The 22,006-nt window shown below is 32.6% G+C and overlaps 2 protein-coding genes across 4 annotated transcripts in view; one reads left to right on the forward strand and one right to left on the reverse strand.

Annotated features, from left to right (window-relative positions):
* LOC116345054 (zwei Ig domain protein zig-8) overlaps positions 1–22,006 on the forward strand; it is a 107,688-nt gene that overhangs the window by 45,178 nt on the left and 40,504 nt on the right. For all 3 annotated transcript variants that reach the window (XM_031774099.1, XM_031774097.1, XM_031774098.1), the window contains one exon: positions 6,765–6,973. In XM_031774099.1, the coding sequence (XP_031629959.1) occupies positions 6,765–6,973 (209 nt within the window). The remainder of the gene's footprint in view (positions 1–6,764; positions 6,974–22,006) is intronic.
* On the reverse strand, positions 388–1,253 carry LOC116345056 (serine protease inhibitor dipetalogastin-like). The gene has a single exon (XM_031774101.1). It carries the CDS (start codon positions 1,202–1,204, stop codon positions 608–610), a length of 597 nt encoding a protein of 198 aa, XP_031629961.1. The 5' UTR covers positions 1,205–1,253; the 3' UTR covers positions 388–607.

Raw genomic sequence — 22,006 nt, forward strand, 5'->3', positions numbered from 1 at the left:
AATATTTACTGTCAATGACTCTCATCCCAGCTCTCATCGATATGTATTATTTGTCGATGACTAATTTTATTTGCTGAATGAATAACGTGTATGTATCCAATGAAATAAAGAATATTTTGGATCTAGTCCAAATAAAAATCTGTTAGAATTCTCAGAACCAGGCGACCAAATACATTGTCAAGTATACATTTACTACATTCACGACTTTCCAAATAAAGTATTTAGAAGTGCACCGATCTTACCGATACCTTTCTTCAATCGATTATTGATCAGAAGCGTACTCTAAAGAAAGAATTTGAAACCAATTCAAGTACTTCCAAGCGATGGCGTAACGCTATTAAAATTAAAGGGCGATTTATGATCGGAACTTGAACAGAAAGCTCGTTATTGACATTTTAAATTATTTATTTTATTTAAAGTGTTAAAAATTTTCGAAAGAGGACATGATCCATTTCGATCTTCCATACTTCTTTCGAAATTGAACAAAAAATATTGTGAATTCAGAAATTAAAATGTAACAATTTACGTTTTTGATTAATACAGCTTTTTCATTAATCTCAGTTAAACATTGTGTTCTGAGAATGCTTTTTCGGTGGATGTGAGAGTTTTATTTGATTTTTTTCTCTGGACATTCACCATCTGATGATTTGACTAAACTGGAATCGCTTTGTTGTGCTTTTTTGAATTTGCAAATAGTGGCATACGTATTGCCATCTGAACCACAAAGCGGCTGATAATAAAAAGTGTTACAAAGAATACTTTCAGTGCATACGCCGTTCGATAGTTTCACCAATTCACCTCGTTGTTTCTGTTTAGCCTCATTGAACAAGCACCAATTATCATAGGTTACTCCGTCTCCACCGCAAATTGGCTCATAAGAATCACAATTTGGATTACAAACACCTTCTGATACGTTGTACAAACTTGTATCATTTTCTTTTGCCACATCCAGATAGCACGAGTTGTTATAGGTCACATTATTTGATCCGCACACCGGCCAGTATAAATATGGTGGTTGTGGCTTTTCTTCCGGGCATGCTCCATCCGTATAAGTTAAATTTGGAAGCTGCCATTGTGCTATTTCAAGCAAACAAGTATCGGTATATGTAAAGCCGTCTGAACCACACACCGTTAATTTAATTGTTTGACAATTTATTGTCAATATGACTGCTGCAAAAATAGCGAAACAAATAAAATACTTCATGATGAAAAAATGAATTCTCCAAGTCTGCGATTTGTGATTTGATTGTGTTTCAAACAAACTAAACGAAAATTGATATCGCAATGGATATTTAAAGCTAAATATTACTGACGCAATACGTCATCTTATCTGTTGTCGTACACAGAAAGTAATCACATTTTTATTGAATGAACGCAATATTTTTATAACTTGTTTATCTAAATTAGAAATATTTTATTGCTTCAAGTTAAAAATTCACAATTCAAATTTATGTCTTCACACAATCATTTCATAAGATTAGACATTGTCATAGCAAAAGCAGGTAGAAACATATGATTTATTGACTTATTTTAACACCCAAATCTATTTTCTTTTGAAGATAAAAATCATTTGAAGATAAAAATCGCGGGGGATCCCAGCAAATTTTAAAATGGCTGGATTGGAAAAAATGAACAGTAAAAAAGGTCCAATAGCTTCCGAGGATCCCAATTACCCTTACAAATTTTGCTTTGATATGGTTTCAAAATTCTCCCTCTAATCAACTAGCTGATACTAGTCGACCGATGATCATATGCTGTTAAGGGTTAAGTATATCTAAAACTTCTGCTGGATTTTAAATCAATTAAAAACCGACTGCGTCATATACGCATTGTTCTATTGTGTTTATATGACATTGTTTTCATTCTGTTTATATATTAACTGACAAAATATGCGAATACATGACATTCAGCAAGTATAATATGTATAAATTGGGGGATTTTTTTTAATTGAGCTGTTCACAGCATTTTGATGAATTAGAATCAGGCTAATTATCGGTTTGTCGAAGCATTTTAAAATATGAAAATCCAATATAGACAGTAAAAGTGAATTATCTCTGTAGCTAAATTGCAATCTTTATTACAAAAATGATTACCTACACAAATTGTGTCATTGAATGCATAAAATTGCCCACCAAATTCACAATAAACAGACAATTGTCAACGAAAAACTTCCTATTGTCAATGGATACTGAAATAACACTTGGCCTATATATAACCAAACAAATTCCATTTGAATGACTAATCCACAAAAAAAATTGTAAAACGGCTCCAAATAAAATCAGAGGGAATTATAAATTTGCACAAATCCGTAAGCATTTTATTAATTCTGAAAGGGGATTTTACTTTTTTCTCCATTTTCAAAGATTTTCAATTTGCATGTTTGATCAGGTTCTTTTAGACTCTTTTTGTTAACGCATTTGTCAATTGTCTCTCAAAAGCAAAAGTCTTGAAATAATAAATGAATTTTTCACAAAAGCATCAAATTCTCCTTTTTTGCATATGACAAGTCAATCCAGAACAAATGAAACAAACAACACAACTTCTATATTTGAATGAAGAAAGTTAGAAGCGGCACTCTATGTTTTTGTTTCGATTTGTTTTGTAAATTTTATATTTCAAAGTACTTTTGATTCGGAACACTTATTTTGTTATGATTGCTTGACTCCATTGCTTTTCTCTCTATTACAAATAGAAATATAAATGAGAGAAATGTTGACATTAGTGCGCAATCTATAAAACACGAACCGAAATATATCTGGTGTGAAAATGAAATGATTGTCTAACTAAAATCTATTAATCACATTAGAAGTGAGTGGAATTTTTGTATTAAATCACTATATACTACTGGTGCATATCAATATATTGATTTTTTTCCATTTTATTCATTGCACACATCTTATGCGCTTATACATTGGCATTGTGATGTCACAAATTTGGCATACTGTTGTCACTGACAGTTATCGGGTGAACTATGACAACATTGCCATGTATGAAGCTGAGGTTTGCTTCAAGGCAAGTGCACACGAAAGTTGTTTAGATGTAAAGCAATATTGTTTCACAAGACAATCGTCAGGCATTCAAAAGAACGCATCGAGAGTATGATTCACGGTATATTCTGGTATGAAATAAGATGCTTTACAGAATCATTATGCATGTTACCGTATATTCAATTTTACTAAGAAAACTGTTTGTTCAGGAGAATAACAAACACACTCACACTCACATACTAACCCAGTAAATGTGTAACGGACCATAATTTGTCACAATTGAATATAGAAAAGAATGCTAGAGAAAATTGAAAATATAAAGGCACAAAAAATTGCCAGCAGTCTGAACTCTGAAGTGTGACGATGATGAAGAAAAAACAGACATTGTTACAAAAGATCAAGGAAGCATGTGTACGATGCAATGCCATACCATACCGTGCCATGAGCTCGATAAAGCAGCACAAAGATGAAGATAATGTCAAGATACAATGGCAAATTGGAAAATGCTGTTTTTCATCAGATTTACTACGTATGTATATATACACATTTTGAAGCCAATATAAGTAGCTTTTGCTCTCAAATGGGCACAAGAGATTTTGAGACATTCCTTTTCTCTTTTCATCTCCTACTTTGTTTACTTTAACCGTCGTCACTGTTTTGCCTATTTTCGGTCAATTCCTGATGATATATATTTTTGTTTTGAATGTATGGCCACTCATTGTTCCATATTGAACCTCCATTATCGTGGTGGTGATCGCATTGATGACACATATCAACCTCAGCTCAAGGCAGCGTGAAATGCCATTATTCACAGCATAAAATTGATCTAAGCTTAATACATTGACGAATGTGTCTTCTCTACGATACACCACGAATTTCATAAGGAAAATCAATTTTCGGAATATTGATTTTTCTGTATTTTTAAATTCGATTTCTTTCATCCATCGATGAATGTTTGTGTTTCATCTAAAAAGTGACTAAGTGTTTCCAAGAGCTTTAGAGCGTAAACATGAAAAACAAGAAAAGCAAAATATGTGCAATTTCCCAACTAACCGTTAAGAAATAACACATCCACACACTCCACATTAATGATGGCCTCTTCGTTTTGTTTTGTTTCGTTAAGCTCCCATTTTTGCTCAAACTTAGTAAAATGCATTTAACAAAGTATATAATAAATATCCATATGGAATTTTCTTTATACGTTGTCGGGTCTTCGTTTCACAAACAGCAATAGGCACCAACAACCAATTTTATGTTGCTTGTACGGTCATTTTATGCAACGTTTGCCATACCGTACGTATTTCTTTTAACATAAAATAATATATACACTGCCAAAAGGTTTGGTAGAAGAGCTTGATGTATATTTTCAGTAGAAACACTCTTGATAATACTTGAAAGTTGAAATAAACTTATAAAAACCCACATTACATTCACACAACGTATAAAAAAAGTTGTGAATGTTAAGCCCAAGAGTTTAAAGTCAACATGAAAAGTTCGGCTTAAAGATAAAATCATAAAAATACATAGTCAATTATTTGCGAAAGCATTTAGTCAATTATTTGATGCATTTTTTTTTAAATGAGCTACAAAATTAACAATTTTTAACTTACAAACATGGTTTCATGCGAATTAACACTTCAACTTAAAAACATTTTTGAATCTGAAAAAAGGTAATTTTTCAAATGATAGTTATAATGTTTAACAAAACGATTCTAAAGCTTGATGATACATCAAGCATTCGATTAAACTATAGCACACACGATGAATTCACACAATTTCCAAACTGAAAAACCATATAATACCTACAGTCCTACATACATCTCGCGGTGTATGGCTAGAGTGGCCGATCAGTGGTGAAATCGTGCTTAAACTAAACTCATGATTGTACACTCGCTGTTTTGAAACTTTTTGTGAACTGTGCGGCGAATAAGCTTCAGTTAGTTCAATAATTTGCTACACATGAATAAAGAAAATTCCTTCGTATTTGAATAAACATGTGCGGTTTTCGTAAATGCAAAAAAAAAAAAATTAACGAAAAAGTAAACGAGAATATGGAACAAAATTCTCTCGACCAACACATACACGCACAAAAAACATCTGAATCAAACGAAGCATTAAAAATGGTGTGAGCGCGGTTAGGCGGAGATGAAAAAGTGGATTGAAACAATAACATCAATTTGATGTTGGGGCAAATAGAAAAATCACCGGATTTCATAACTCTCCACAAAAAAAAAACATGAAAGTTGGCAAAATGAAACTGACTCGTATAAATGGTAATATTTTATTTGTATTGCATTGAGGCTATAATTAGTTTTGCTTTTGGTACAACCTTTTTGAAGCGAACTCTTTTTTTCTAGCTTTCAAACTGATGTTTTTTTTTCTCTTATTATTTGAGTTAAAAGATGGCTTGGTGGTATTTATATTTCCCCAAATAGCATTTATATATTCACCATGCTCACATCGCCTCTTTTTTATTCAATTTAACAACTATACATTGTTTTATTTGGATGTTTTCTATTGTGTCAGTAAGTTATGATGTGCATGGTGGTCAATGAATTTGAAAGCGGCGGCATCATGCTTTTATCCATTAACGGTGATGATGTTGGAATTTTTCCATTTGAAATCAACAAAACAATAATCAAGAAAATGATATTGCATTAAAAAGTATCCATCTAAGGCTTCTGAGTAGGAGTTCAATAAGTCGGATCACCATAGTGATTTCGATACTGTAACATTTATGCAAAACTATACTTTGTGTGGTCATATGCAAAAACGAGTGTAACTATGAGTTTGTCATTGAGTTTGGTGGAACACCGTTAAAGCTCTGCCACCACACCTTTTTTGTGTTGACCAATTTGAGTAGTGTTAAGTTCGTCCTATCCGCACCTTTTCATCAAACATGTACAGATGAATTTAGGTAGATTTGCTACCGAACATTGTTTTGTAAAGGTCAAAAGAGATGTTTCTATCTTTATAAAGCGATCAGTTTTCTAGAGATTTTTCCAGAGCAGATACATTGAGTCATGAGTGTCATTTATCTAGATTGAACCGGATATCATCTCAGTTGAGCTGGTCACTATTTAACAGATTTTTTTTTTTTGTATGTCGAACATATCCTCAGTTTTATTTGTCTTTTTTTTGTAATGCAATTAAAGCGCATGCTGAAAAAAAAAACAATGGGAAAAAGAACGGAAGTGATTTTATGGTAATCCAATCAGTGATATTGTTATGCTTTTAGCATATTGCAATCGACAGTGCAAATGTTAAGGGTTTAATTTTAAAAGTATAACGATTGACATATTTCCGGTCCGAGTTCATTTATGTAAAAAAAATACACAGCGTAAACGGATAAAAAATGGAACGGAAAAATATTATGCTGATGATAGCAAAATGCAGTAATAATAATGTTGTTAATTGGTCTTTCAACCGAATCAAATTATAAAAGAGGTTTTAAGTACTAGAAAGTCAGAATTATGTTTTCCGTTATGTTAATAACTAGTTTTTATGCTGATGATGTTGATTTTTTTTTATCAGCCCATCATTTAATTATCATTTGAAACATTTTTCGACGTTAAGAAGACATATTTTTTTTTATTCAAAAATGAAGTCGACCCAAATATAATTTTCAATTGCACAATCCATTTAGAAATGGGATGTGAGTATTTTTGCATTTTCGATAATTAACTATGCAACATAATTTTTCTTCAATAAATGTGAAACCAATCAAATATAGTTAACAATCTAAAATAATAATTTTTATTTTTGATCCAATTTCAGGGGCACTCAGTTTTAATGAAACACAAGCAGCTTCATCGCACAACATAGTTAGTAGTATCACAGCAACAACGACAATGAGTAACAACATTATGACAACCACTGATAGTGAGCAACCATATTTTGATTTTGAATTACAGCGTATTGTTAACGTTAGCGTTGGCCAAACGGCTTTCTTGCATTGTAGAGTTGAACGACTTGGCGACAAAGATGTAAGTAAAGTATCTTCTATTTCAAATAAAATCATCAAAATATCATTATTATTAAACAGGAGATATCTACAATAGCAGACATTATATTGAGATATTATCAGTCAGATGAATCAGCTCAGCCAGATATCGTCAGGAGCTGAAATGGAGTGACAACAATAGAAGTGATTGTTATGGTCATAATTAAACTTACATTGCTTCACTCCATTTCAGCTCCTGACGATATCTGGCTGAGCTGATCCATCTGACTGAAAATTTGTCAATATGATGTCTGACAATTCAGAAAAAACCTCAATATTTATTTAAAAAATGTGTCTACAAAGAAAAATTCGTAAAATATTAAAGAATGAAATGAATTAGTTCAATTGATGGTGTTTTTGCTCAAATTAATAATTCAAATGTAAGGATAGATAAGTAGAAGACTAGCAATCATCCTTGGGTATATAATGGTTGACTTTTTTTTTATTAAATTGCATGCATATCTTCATCATCATTGTCATCATTACCATCATTACCGACACTGTGATGCATAAACTATCGCCTGCAATTTAAATTATTTGCTCATATACAAGAAATGGACTTCAATCCATAACATAATAAATTCGAAATGACTTGATATCTAGATGTGCATGGAAAATACCTACCAAATAAATAAAGATATCATTTGGTGTTTCACATGAAAATAAATGGATCGTTCAGACACCATAGTGACTATATCAGTTGCAATGGTTTTGCCCTGATTATGGTTTCGATTAAAATTTCATCTAAATCTTTTAAATGCTGAAATGAATATCTTCAGAATTCTGATTTCATCATTTCAGCAACGGTGAAAACATATAGTTGCACCTCATATAATTCCCATTATTATTTATGTGCCCACATATTCCGATTGCGACGATAAAACCAGACGTTATGTATATGATGAAACTACTTTATTCATGGAATTTGTTATGATAATGATTGAATCACAAATCATCCCACTTTTGGAAAATGTTCTCACTAGTTTCGGTTTTGGCAGCTGTTGCTACAATGCCTTATTATGAATGCAAAACAAAAAAAACATTGAAATAACAATATTCTACTTGAAATTGAATTTTATTGGTTTCTAAATCGTAGGTGTGCGCGATTTTAAAGGAGGGCAAAAATCCAGAGGAGGTCCCAGAAAAGTATATATCTAATGTAAAAAAAATGTGATGAAAGGTAGAACATGTGAATTTGAAATTTTCTTTCAAATCATACATTTGATCAAAATCGATTCGGAGATGAATTGTTCTTCTCCAGAACAATTTACATGCCGCTGTGTGCTTCAAATACAACGCAAAAGTACAAAAGTCATCAGCCAGCAGTATGAATATGTTTTTGTACGCTCTTTTCGGCAGCCTTTCTTTGATTCTCTGTCGCTGTGACATTGTATTGAACGCGCTAAGCTGCCAAGCACCAGCGGCTGAAAATATCTGTGGATCTGTGAAAAATAACAAAATGTTATGTAGTGATAATATAATAATTATTTCAATGATGAGCAAAAATTCCCAGAAAGATAATTTAAATGTTTGAATTATCATTTTGTCATTGAATCAAAACTATAATACCATTGGAACCACAATTTGTATATGCATTTCCAATTATTTTTAATTAGAACCAGGCAACGAATGTATATAATTTAACTATAATAAGCACTTATTAGGATGAGTGGAGGCTCTGGCTCTTTACCCATTTCGAAAAAAACGAGATTATATATGAATGTGGTATATATTACCATCGAGAGAAATGTTGGGTGATTCAATTGCCAAAAATATGGCAGCATATTATTAAATTTCTCATACTGTAAACATCATCATCTTTATCACAACGGCAACACAATTATATAAAATACACGGAGAGCATGGAAAAACTGCATCCAATCTGGCCGGAGGATGAAAATGAACATGAACCGCTTATATTTACAACATTGAAACGTTGAACACATATTGCCCAGCATGGTGAATATTGGTGAGAGAAAAAAAAGTGTGCTGGCAAGTACGAATACGTGAAAATATCTTCATCAGCGTTAATAATCTAGTAAACGTTTTATAAAGTGGCATATAATTTATTTAATTGCATTTTTCAATGTCATGAAGCAAACGACAAGGAACATTTTTGAATGCTACACCCGAGCCAGAGAGGCACACAGTCAACCAACGATGGAGAAAAACCAACAGTCATAGGGGAAGAAGAAAATGTCCGAACGAATAATAATAATAATAATATGAGCACTGCAGGGCAAGAATGGGATATGCGTATATTACGAAGTAGTAGAAATATTTGTCGCCTTTATCGTGATACACGGTCCATGGATTTCGCTACAGAATTCAATGTTCCATTAACAGCTTTACACGATTCTCCATGTTCTTTTTTCTCTCTCATTCACACCCGATCACTTGCTGTGTTACAATATATGTATGCGTAAGGCTGTGCAGCGTGCACCCGCTAAATAAATGTTCCGCAAAAATTACATAATGAAAATTTTTCTTCTGTTCAACAACATCTTCCGCATCTGTTTTTTTTTTCTTTTGACTATTATCTCCATTTTCAATGAATTTGTTTTTTTTTATCCTCAATATTAATTTGCCTGCATTCTAGGGGAATTCTTGTGAAACAAAATGCATACAACATATTCGCCAAATGGCGAATCTACAATATATGCGCACAAATTTTGTACATTGATGAATTTGGACAATCATTTCAGTTTTTTTTTCTTCATATTTCTTAGTTGCTTACAACAAAAATAACCCAAATTATTGGTGTGACGTTTAATGCAGTAGATGGGAGTGTAAAAAAGCATAAAATTGAAAAAGGAGAGCAAAATTCACGCACAAAACAGGGAATAAATTATCAATCTTCAATTTTCGTTACCTAATTTACATGTGTCTTTCGAATTTTCGTTTTGGCACTTCTCTTAACCACTGAAGTGATTTTTTTATTTCTCATCAAAGTTCATCATTTCACGTTCTGGTTCAGCTAATTGGAGAATATTCAGCAATATAGATATTTTCTTGGTTAATTTTCATGGCATTGGTTTTTCAGAATTTTCCAAGTTAAATTATGAGTCTATCCCCTGTTTGTTTTATGAATTGTTTTCACATTCCACAGGCTAGTGTTGTTATGTCGTTTATGCGTATCTTTATAAATGTCTTATGCAACGAAAAGCTGAATTAGCCGATATGCCGCGCTACACATAAATAAGGAATAAACGAGTTTGTATAATGTACGCATACATGGAAAAGCTTAAGATGCCTGAAAATGAAAATCACTGCCTTCAAATATGATGCATATTTTTGCTCTTCGTCTGTGAATTCCTTATTTTGTCTGTGCTGAACGTAGCAATGTCGATAATTAAATTATGTAATCGCTTTTTTTGTATGCATTTTTGCTATCGTTAATTGCTCTTTGCATGTAGTAGTAGTCGTGTTGTGTGTCATTCCATTGCTTTTAGACGGTAATGTGCCATATAATTGATAAAATATGCACACTACAACATTAACCCGCAGTTGACTCGGAAATATGGTATATTTTTTCTCTGTTTTTTTTATTTTTGAGGAAATAATTAGAATTGAAGAAAATTTATTTTAAACTTCATTAAAAGCAAAAACGATTACAAGATTTGTTTATTAACGATTATTATAAAAGACTAATGGTTTGTTTAATCTTCATTATTCTTGATGTGCTCTCATGAATAACGAGCGAAAAATATGTTTCGGCAAATTCAGCGAGAAAACTATTTCTCTTAAAAAAGTTTTTAGCCATGGCAAATATTTCAATCGACAACGATACACTTCGTGCAGACTGTATACAAAAACTTTCTGCATCCATTTTTTTCGCTTCGAATTACATATTTATTACATTACAGTCGGAATCAATATTTTTGTTTTCTTAAAAAAAATGTATAAACTATGGGCTGATGCAGATTGCAGACACATTGGGGATTTTTTTCAATTTTAATCAGTCCCTCCTATACTTTTTTTTATCTTATCATGTTTAGCTGCATTGAAGAAATTTTTTTGTTCTTTACGTTTAGCGGAGGTTGAGTTTGCTTAATTAATAATTGTTTTTTTTTTTCGAAAAACGACAGCCGAAACGATTTGACTCCGCAGAAATTTTGACCTGACACATGTCTGATGACAACGATAATGGCTGTTTCTTGAATTTCTTTCCTCACACTGTTTATTGCTTTCTATTATTTTCTCATTTCTTTTGGAAAATCTTTCGAATATATGTGGACTTGTGTGTTTAGTTTTAGAAAGAAACGCATGAAAAACACTTGCACGCATTTCTTTAATTATCAATTTTCCCGAATTTTTTACCAAAATGGTATGTTGTGAACATGGTACAATTATGAAACAAGAATTGTTTTATTATTTTGATTTTACGAGAATTACCATGGGCTGAATGCGGCCGAATAAGAATAATATATAAATGAAGGCGTAAAACACATGGCGGCATGTAAAATTTGAATATGAAAAATATAACGGTTACATATAGCATATGGAATGCTATGTTGAGCTGAAACCAAACACACCCGCTGCAGATCGTAACCATTGTCGGCTTCAAAATTAGATGGTGTTCAAGTTTTTTTTTCTTTCGTTACTTATTTTGCTAGATAGCCAATTTGAAAGGCAAACAAGAATTTGTTTTTAACTGGAAAAGTGGACCATTTAAAAGTTTCGATTTCATTACACGAAGAAAGGCCCTTTTTTGTGTGTACTTGCTTTCTCAACGGAATCTTAAATATTTTATATGCTTTGAATGGTGAACAGACTATGTTCGCCCGTGATAAATATGTTCGTTCCATTGGTACCCTTCTCTCTCGTCGCTCCGTTTCTCTCTGTTATTTTGGTTTGTGTCTTTAGCACATTTACGCTCAGCTGTTTTATGTCGCGCGCATAAAATCAAAATGTATTTTCCAACAAAATTATCCGTAATGAGCGTTCGTGCGTGCGTTCTTAAATGAAGCTTTCCAATGTAAATGCAAATTCTATAATTGGAGACAATCGCTTCATTATTTGACTTAACTCGATTTGATTTTGTTGATTGTATTAGCCATAGAGATCTAAATCGTCCAATTTTGACACTTTTAACTTTCGAAGATTGTAAATGGAAATCATTTGACGAAGAAGAAAAAAAACGGCAATTCTTTTACTCACAGTTCAATACTGCTATTCTTTTTTCTCACATTTAATGTTACCCGACTTTACGTGCGAACGCAACACATTGCATTTCGTTTTTTTTCTTTCACTCGCTCTTTTATATCATATAAATCCGTATTTGATGTAAGAAAAAGAAGTAAAATTTTTGATTTAATGACTGAACATTTTTCCCCTAACTTACTAGAGCATTGTTCTGAATATTTTCGCAACCGTATCGGATGCAATTTTTCAAAGTTCAATTACCAGCTTTAAATGATACCACTTTTATATTTTTGGCAGCACACATTTGCATAAATGCAAACTATAAAATTTAGAAAGTCACTGGAATGTATCACCGCCAAGCACAAATTTACCATCAAAACATTATGAATTTGTGCGTGTCCTATCCTCTTTTCAGTGTTTTTATTACGGAAAATAGGATAGAAAGAAATGCATTCTGCATTCATATGCTCTGTATTTCGTATTACATTTTCGTCCACACGTTGTGTGTATTGTGATGGGGCCATAATATTTTTCAAAAATCTTCAAAACAGTCAGAGATTACCATGACAGATGGGAGATGAAAAAATTAGGCGAGAGATTGGGCGAGAGATTTGGCTCAAAAATCATTAGCAAATCGACAGAAAACCCTAGAAAATTGAAAGAATTTCTCTCAACTTGAAAATTAATAAAATTGATGACCGAAAAAGGTAATTTTACCCAACAAATTCCGAGGAGTGGTACATACAAAATATTTTTTTTCATTCGCTTTTGGTTTTCCTCCGATTCTGTATAGCTCTGTAACAGAAAATGCATCGAAAATTAGTTATCCGTACAGAGTCGAAAAGAGGCCGCAACAAAAGAGTGTTCATGGGTTATTTTCGAACTATATTTTCGATAATATCTACTGACTTGTTAATACATTTTTTTTGTTTAGACTCTGCGTTCAGACAAAAAATTGAGTAAAAACTGTTCTATTTTCATCCAAATCGCTTTAAACTTCACTAGTAAAAATCATTTTTGGCCGCTCATTCAATTAATTTCCAACCAATTACATTATGGCCACCGTTAAATATGTATTTTGGCCGCGTGGCTAAAAATGAATCTCACTGAATTACATTTTTGGTCACCGTGAATTTTACTTTATAGCCGCTGAAAAAAGTTTAACATTTAGCCGTGTTGTGTTGAGAACACAGCGTCACCCATACACCGTATCACGATACTTCCAATGTATTCACTGCAAAAGTTTTTGCGACAACAATTAACCAAATATTGTTATTATTATGTTTTAATTACGTGTTTTGTAATTCAATTTTGTATTAATTACCAAAATTCAATATGTAAAGAAAACCTATGGGCCTGTTGATTGTATTTCTTCATTAAAAATTCCATTCTCAAAGAAAGTAAAATGAAAAATAAACTTTAAATAGAGAATAATAGTTTTGGCTACAATTTTTAGTTTTGCTACTGCTAGTGGTTTTTGTTTTGTTTGGTGATTGGTAGCATCGCATTATCTTTTATTCAACTTATTGAACAAAACATCTAATCTTGGAATAACAAACAAACAAATTTGAAATGTCAAAAGAGTGAAATAATCTATCAAAAAAGTCATATTTTTGTTTAGATATTTTGATGGTCCATTACTCAAAAGTGGAATGTTGAAAGTGATGCAAACCAATCGAATCAAATGCGAATGCTCGTGAGCTCATTTTCAGCATCTAACTATAGTCAAACTAATAAAATTACTAATGAAGACCGACGAAATTTTAATGCTTACCTATGTGTATGTGTGCAAAAGAGTGTCCAAAAAAGTTTGCAAATGTCCAAAAATTTAAATGAGAACGAATAAAATTTCAAGTGAGAGTAAGTTGGTGCATGCGGCAAATAGTATTTTAACACTACCACTATCACCGCAAGATAAACTATTTATGGCATGTATTTGCTGCCTATCTTAATGTACACTTAACTTACTGATGCTGTACCTATGTATATGAGCGAGTGACTGCGTGAGATTTGTCTCCTCTTTTTTATTCCTCGTTCAGGACATTAGTCGGTTATATAATGTGCGGTATGCGTATCTGAGTATATGAGCAATGCTGTTAATACACACTCTTAAACTCATTTGGTATCGTTATACCGTCGCTGAGTTTTAATATGCATAAGAATGAGCTTTTTTTCATATAAAAATGTACTAGACGTCGTTTTACATTCACATTCACCGTTGCAAAAGTTGCAGGAGTTTAGTTTTGGTTATAAAGTTATAATAATGATGAAGCGAGCGAAAATTTGTGGGAAACATTCTTCTCATTTCTCACTTCTCTCTCTCTCTCTCTTTCTCTTTCTCTCATTATCAGTCCCGGCATAAGAAAATGTATATGTGGTTGCTTTTGCTTGAAATTGCCAAAAGATTTTGTAGTGTCGTAGATTGTACAGTGTACACCGTTACTTGGATTTTCCTCCCTTCTATCGCTGAACTTCTTGCCGAAATAAATGCTGAATTGTTCCTAAATACCTCAATAGCACATTCTTAATGTTGTTCAAGACAAGAAATTATTGTCCACTGTTTCGATCTACAATCCGGTAAACTTTTTGCCATATATTTGGTCACACACAATGCATACTCTACACTTTCGCATCGTCTCAATTCGAATTTTTATTGTTTTAGTTGCTCAACTTATTTACCCATTCGCATATTTTCAACTCGGTATTTTCTGGTTGATTGGAGTATTGCCCGGTCTGCATGAATGTTTTTGAATCCACTGCTAGTGTTGCGTGTGAAAATTGTTTTCGCCCGTCAAAATTTCTCATATTTTTCCCCTTAAATTCTTCTTTTTTTTTTTCAAAAATGGACAATCTATACGGTTCTATGTTCAGTATCTTTGTAACAAGTGAAATTTTATTGTGCCATCGCAATAAAAATCGTTTTCACTTTTCACTGTTGCATGACAAAATTCTACCGAAGCCATTTAAATTTATGGATTTTATCCTTAGGGCTATGCATTAAATAAAAGTGAGGAAGCAAAGTGCTTGCAAAATGCTGCTCCCTCCATCTCACTTAAACTGTCTGAATTAATAAGAATATTATTTATTACACAAAAACTATGTATTCAGGCTATCTCCATTCTCTCCATATTATATTGCAATTTATAAAATAATTCTTCTTTTTTTGTTGGTTGATTATTACTTGCAAATCACTTCTGTATGCATTATATAACGATAAAGTGTCCTGGTAAATAGTCAAAGAAAATCGTACTATAAAATAACTGGGCCGCAAATTGAAAGTAGTATAAATGGCACGAAATTGCGGCAAAGCAGAAGAAAAAACGACAAAATAAACTCTGAGGTAAACTTTGTAATCAATGACAAAGATGTGTGTTTCTTCGTTTCCTTTTTTTATCAGCCTCGATACTTTTACTCTTGTTTGTCTTGCAGTTTTTATAGATTTGTAAAATACATTGTGTACGCACTTTTTCATACTTCCGTTTGTTCCATTTTGCAAATTGAAAAATCGTTTTTTTCTTCTTCTTCTTCTTCTTCTTCTTCTTTTCAACTCGCACCAATCTCACTCTTCTACAGTCTACACAAATCACATGTATTTCGATAAAAGCACACCAAACGAAGATATACGAAAATCTGCATAACAAAATTTTTCAAAATGTTACGCTTCACGTATATCTTTTGAAGATATTTATATATATAAAAGACTTTATTGTGCACAGTTGCCATTGGCATTATCTGCTTAGGCATAGCGCACACGAAGTTTTGAACGAAAATTTAGCGTAATTGCTATTTACATTCGCTTATTTAAGCCAAAACCGAAATTGAGTGCCATTGTGATATGATAACTGAAGTGAAAAAAGTGCGTGCATTTCTTCTAAATCGATTTACAAATATATTACAAAGATAGGTAAAAAAAATTTCTCTCGCTCTCAACAGAATTGAGGGCTTTTTTTGGTTTCCGTTCGTTCTAATTTTTAATGATATAGGCAAATTCGACGATTGAATTTTCCATTATAAATAACGTGTTGACAACATTGTCTACAGACTAACGATTGCATTGAGATTTTCTCAATTGGCCATTGTCAAAATGGATGTGGGCAAACATTTCATTTTATCCTCTTACTCAAACTTTTTGATGAATTTTTTTTTCTTATTTTTTTGTTACTCAATCTTGGTGTATATTTTCCGTACAAAATTCGATTAATGTGGTTAGCGTCATTGCAAATTCCAGTGTACATCAAATTTGCAAATTTGTAGCAAAAGCCATTTTAATATACGTAAGAAAATCTTCGAATCGAGCTCAAAAAGAAGCTTTAAAGATTTATGAGACCACCTCATTCGTTGGTTCCGGATCTAACACCTTCAATATACAAAAAGTAATTTTGTAACATTAAAAAAACCGCAAATTTGTTATGCCGCTTTCAAAATTAATGTAATCACACTTCTCACTTATTTTATCGCATTGACATGCACATTTTACACGAGAATAGATATTCAAATGAAGTTAAAACAAAATCATATCCACGGCACGTGCTCTTCCGAATTAAACAAGCACAACCGATTCTGCATTATAGAAATGTGCTTTGAAATATATACATAGAAAAATGTCAAAAATGGTACCTTTTTGGCGCTAACTATTTCTCGATTTCAATCCTTTCAAAGTTCTACATTCTTCGTTGAAAAGCATACAACGTTACACAATGTATTGGTATAATTATAGAGTGAAAAAAGGGGACAAAGAGGTTTTTCAAGGTTTTACATTTCCAATGAAATGTGATAAGTTGATCCTTTTCTGATTTCATACGAAAAATATTTTGACAAAAAACACTTTAACCTATAATTCACTTTCACCTGGAATAAAGAATCACATAAAATATGACACTTTTACCCGCCCACGTCTTCATCTTTTCATCCAAGTGATCAATTAAATGCTTGAAACAACATGTGATGAATCCCATTTCATAAAAAATGTATTTTCCACCGAAGAAAAATTATCGGCACTAAACTGTTGTTGATGATGATCATCATCATTTGCTATTTTAAATCATGCAGTTATTTCTCTTCGCTAGCATTCACAATTGGTAGCAATTTCGAAAACGTCCATTAGTATCCTTCAAATTTTATGCACAACGCACAAACGGCACGTAATGAAGATGATGTGGGTTGCCTGCCGTTCAAACTTTATGAGCTTGCGGATATTTAAGGAAGTATCTAATAAATAAAACCGTTTCGACTATCTTCTATGTGCTTTTGTTTTGCCATGGTATCCACTCACCGACAATGGGTCCTTCGAATGCGATGAGCCGATGTATCTTATTCTTTCTATTTTCGTAAACGTATTTTAACACGGTTCATTTATTCAAATGCTATTATTACCAGTGTACTCAAGTGAATAATACGATGAATGAAAATTATAACGACATTCGGGTCTTTCTAGGTTGAAACTAGGTGCAGTTGTTTTTTTCGAATGCTAAACTTTTGTATACATTCCAAACTATGTCAATTCTTTACACCAATTGTTGTATAGGTAAATTGCGTATACGCCCCAAGAATTGAGTTTTTTTTGCCAAATACGAAAAAAAAAAAATGATCGAGAAACAATACTCGAAGCAAAACACTTTGATTTCCTGATTTAATATGAAAATTGGATTTCATTCGGCAAAAATGGATTTTATTCTCTCAATCAAATAAAACATGTGTGTGTATGTGACATACATTGACCCTTTTGCCAAAACCATTTCATTTAGTCAATTCTCTATCTCTATATATTCATTCGCATACGGATGGCACATTTATTGCGAGCAATATTCTTCGGGCAATTGAATGTGAATGATTTTATGGAAATCAATTTAATTTTATTTGACATAACAGGAAACAGCAAAATGGATGCAGGCACACAAGTTAAAGAATTTTTGATTTGACATTTAATTGATTTCATTTTGATTTAATAGCAATTGTGCTCAAAGCTAACAAAAATGATACGATTGTGATATTTTTTTTAAAAGTGTAATCAAGTTAAAAAAAAAAGCAATTTTATTTTCATTTTAATGGCTAAATTCATTAAAATTTGGTGCACGATTGTTGTTCAATGTCAACAGAAAAACCTCCCGGTATTTTTGAGCACCGTACAAACAATGAACTTTGAATTGTTGAATAAAAGGAAAATAGCAAAAAAAAAAAATTGAATTATCTAACTGTGAGCAGTAAAAAAAGGTAGATGTTAAAATATGATAAAACCACAAACAATGCTCTCGTGATTGTGCAAAATTTACTTGATTAATCTATAGAATGAGCAAATATTGCATCTGAACGTTGCGTTCAATCACTATAAAGGAGAATATATTATCCATCGTTGGCAATATTCAATTGAAATTATCTGTGCATCATCAGCACCCTCCTCTCTCTTCTCTCTCTAAAATTTTTGATATATTGATTATAAAAGTTGATACATAAACAAAATTAACTCGTAAGAGCTATGCTTTTAAGCATAAATATATTGAACATAACGTACGTGAATTTTATGAAAACAAAACTAAACCTTATTAAATCGTCTAATCTTAAGCAATATTCTGACATACAATTTGCATAGGTCAATATAAATTCAAACAATGTGCCCATATCAAAAGCAACACATAAGCCTGTCGACTGCGAAAATTGCAGCGTTTTGTAATTTTCGGCAATGTCTATTTATCTATTTCATGAAACAAAATACCATGGTGTATCTGTTGTGGGTTTAATCTGTTTTTCATGTCGATAGATATAATTGAATAAACATTAGCACCAAAACAGTGATTGAGTCGCGGCCAGAGGTTTATGCATGAAATTCTTTTGGGAGCGATTATTTTCACCGTAAATAGACTAGGATTAAAAAGCGGATTTGATTCCATCAAGCAAATTGATACGTCATTAACATAACGAGTGATCGTGTGCATCGTAACACAAACCATCCATCTCTCATATATAACTAGAAAACGTTGTTTATGTTGTGCGTACGCGTATGTCCACCACATATTCCATCAAAACGATAAAACTGCACCATTTACTTTTCTACTGTATTAAATTGATTTATACTTTTGGCGTAGTCATCGTTTCCCGAAAATACCTTTTGACATTTGCTCTCTTTTTTTATCATCCCCATACATTGGACGAACACACAACATATTTTTGGTGTTGCATTAAGCTCGAGCTCAGACCGAATGCTTATAGCACGCACTTATACATAGCTCGGTCGTCTTTCAACCACACTGTTTGACAGTCATCACAATACCCATCACCATCATACAAAATTGGTTGAAAAGCCGAGAAAGGGAAAAAGTTCACAATACCGAATATTCCACGGCGTTGATGACGAAGTGAAGCATAAATTACTGTTTAATGGAGACTACTAATATGAATTAAATAAACAGCTTAAATAGCCAACATCTCTCTCTCTCTCTCTATCTCTCAAACACACTCCGCGCAATACGAATTAATTTGGTGAAATTGAATGCGTATCGAGTGGGATCCACACACAAACACATACTCATTATTCTCACTTTCTCTTATACGCTTGCCGAATGTTGTTTCCCATATTTACACCTTGGATCCGTTATCTCGAACTGTACGCCGTGTTTATTATGTAATTTAAGTCACATCAAAATTTCAATGTGTAAAACATCACAGAAACGAAACGGACGTTCGTGTGACATTCAACTCGAATGAAAGGGCGTTTACCAAATATAATTTTACGAAACGCCAAATCCAATTAAAACTTCGAAAATCTGATGGAGCACCCGAAACATACATATTGTATGACCGGATAGACCCCTTTAATTGTACACATAGATGTGCAGGGATCGGTTTTGATTTGACTTACATTAACTCGATAGTTCCACCATTTTGAATCTGGAACGAATCCCTCTAGCATATATGTGACCATGTTAAAACAATTTAATGAATAAACATTGTAATTGAAATGATGTAATAAAAAAATAATCAAACAATGAAGTTTACTAAAATGTGGCACACATCACATTCACTTTGTAGTATGCGATTAAAAGTTTTAATTTTAAACATATTCGCAAAAAGTCAAAAACTCTGTCGTCAACATGGTTGAACTCAGTCTAATAATTGCTTGCTAAATTAAAATCATTCACGTGGAATGAGATCAAAAGCGAACAATAAACACAACAAACAAATGCTATGCAATGTAACTATGGACCCAGATTAAATCGTGAAACTGATGCCAAATGACAAAAAAATACTAAAAATTAACCTGTCGTTTGATGTATGTGAATTTATTTTTGCACAGCCGGTGTATATTTGTATGAGATTGGAGACTTTTTTTTGCGAATCTCGCTAATGAGCGCCATCTGATTTTAGTGTGAATTAGATGCAAAAACTGAATTTAATTCTGTAGCATTGAAATGAAAAAGTGAAAAAACAACAACAATAGCACGGCCACACAGAGCTGTACATCTATGCGTGCTGATGCATACATACACATATACGCTTTCTTCATTCTTTCATTCCATTGCTATACGTATCTCACTGGTCAACAGATCTATGTAGCCATGTTACTGTTGTTGTTTTTTTTCTCTTTTTCGATTCAATTCATTGTAACTAAATTGAGTTCAACTATGGAATACAAGATGGCACAGATGAGGGGAATTCGCATTTTGTCTCTTCATAGGCTTAGCCGGTTGTTTTTGCATGAACTATGAATTTATTAAAACGTGCTGACAATGAAAGTAGATTACAAAATGTATTAGTTGTTGCTCACCAAAAAAATATCACCAACTTGTACATAACTCTTGTAAAATAAGCAGTTTTGAAGATGATACATATGCCGTAAACAAAAACACACTTAGATGTTCATAAATATTGCGTTGGCTTTTTAAATCAGAGACTATTTCTTGGAGCATCATATGTGAGGATGAGCACTCTGGAGAGCCGAAGGAGCAGTGAGCATTACGAGCTGTATTATTGAGACTTCGATGTACTCAGTATTTTTAATAGAATAAATGCGTCACTCAGTAAGAGCGCGTTTTCTAGGGGCCGCATCAACCTATGTATGTGTTATTGTGATTACTGTCATTTGCACAAGCTGTGTACTAATATGAACTCAGGAACGGCTCCTGAGTAAAACACTTCTGTAATTCGTTTGCGAGTTGTTTCAGAAGTGTAATTTTATGCTCTGATATTTTTGCGATCCAATTTCCCAAAAACAAAAATCTGAAATTTTTTATTATGAATCTGGAAAAAATGTGTTCACATATTATAGCTTGCAACTTGTTTGAATTTTGCATGGTGCAAACAAACAAACAACTTAAAAGCTTGATGATCAAGCATAATTATTCTGCAGTAGCAACAATTGTTAACGCATAATATGAAATCGCCTAACGTTCTCTCTCTCTCTCTCTCCCTCTCTCTTTATCACGTTTCCTCAACAATGATTGAATGGTGACAACGATAATAACGGTACACTGAATTTATCGCCTCGCTTTCAATGGCGTTGCAGCGTGGATATATGCGAGGCGCGATTGACATTAATTTTAAACAATGTCTGATCTAATTGAAAATCGATGACACATGATGATGATATGATGGTAAACAGCAATAAATGAACAACGGCTGCAAAACATGGAAACCGAACTTTTCATATTATATATCTTACGAAAAATACTCATTGACGCAGTTTATATGAAATCGATGATTTTGTACAGCATTTTACAGCAAATTACAAATCACAATATGAACGATATTTAAAATATATTGCGCAAAATACTTTATTGTACACATGATATATGCGCGTATACACAGTTTCATGTATATTTTGACTATCAAATTATTAAAATCATGTAAAATATCTCACTCAATGAGTATGTGATAAAAT

This window comes from Contarinia nasturtii, unplaced genomic scaffold, assembly GCF_009176525.2.
Source record: "Contarinia nasturtii isolate CC-2019 unplaced genomic scaffold, AAFC_CNas_1.1 Cnas_scaffold_1240, whole genome shotgun sequence".
NCBI classification, from domain to species: Eukaryota; Metazoa; Arthropoda; class Insecta; order Diptera; family Cecidomyiidae; genus Contarinia; species Contarinia nasturtii.

What these genes read in the sequence shown, in the direction of transcription:
- LOC116345056 (XM_031774101.1), bottom strand. Translation starts at nt 1,204, where the DNA reads ATGAAGTATTTTATTTGTTTCGCTATTTTTGCAGCAGTCATATTGACA.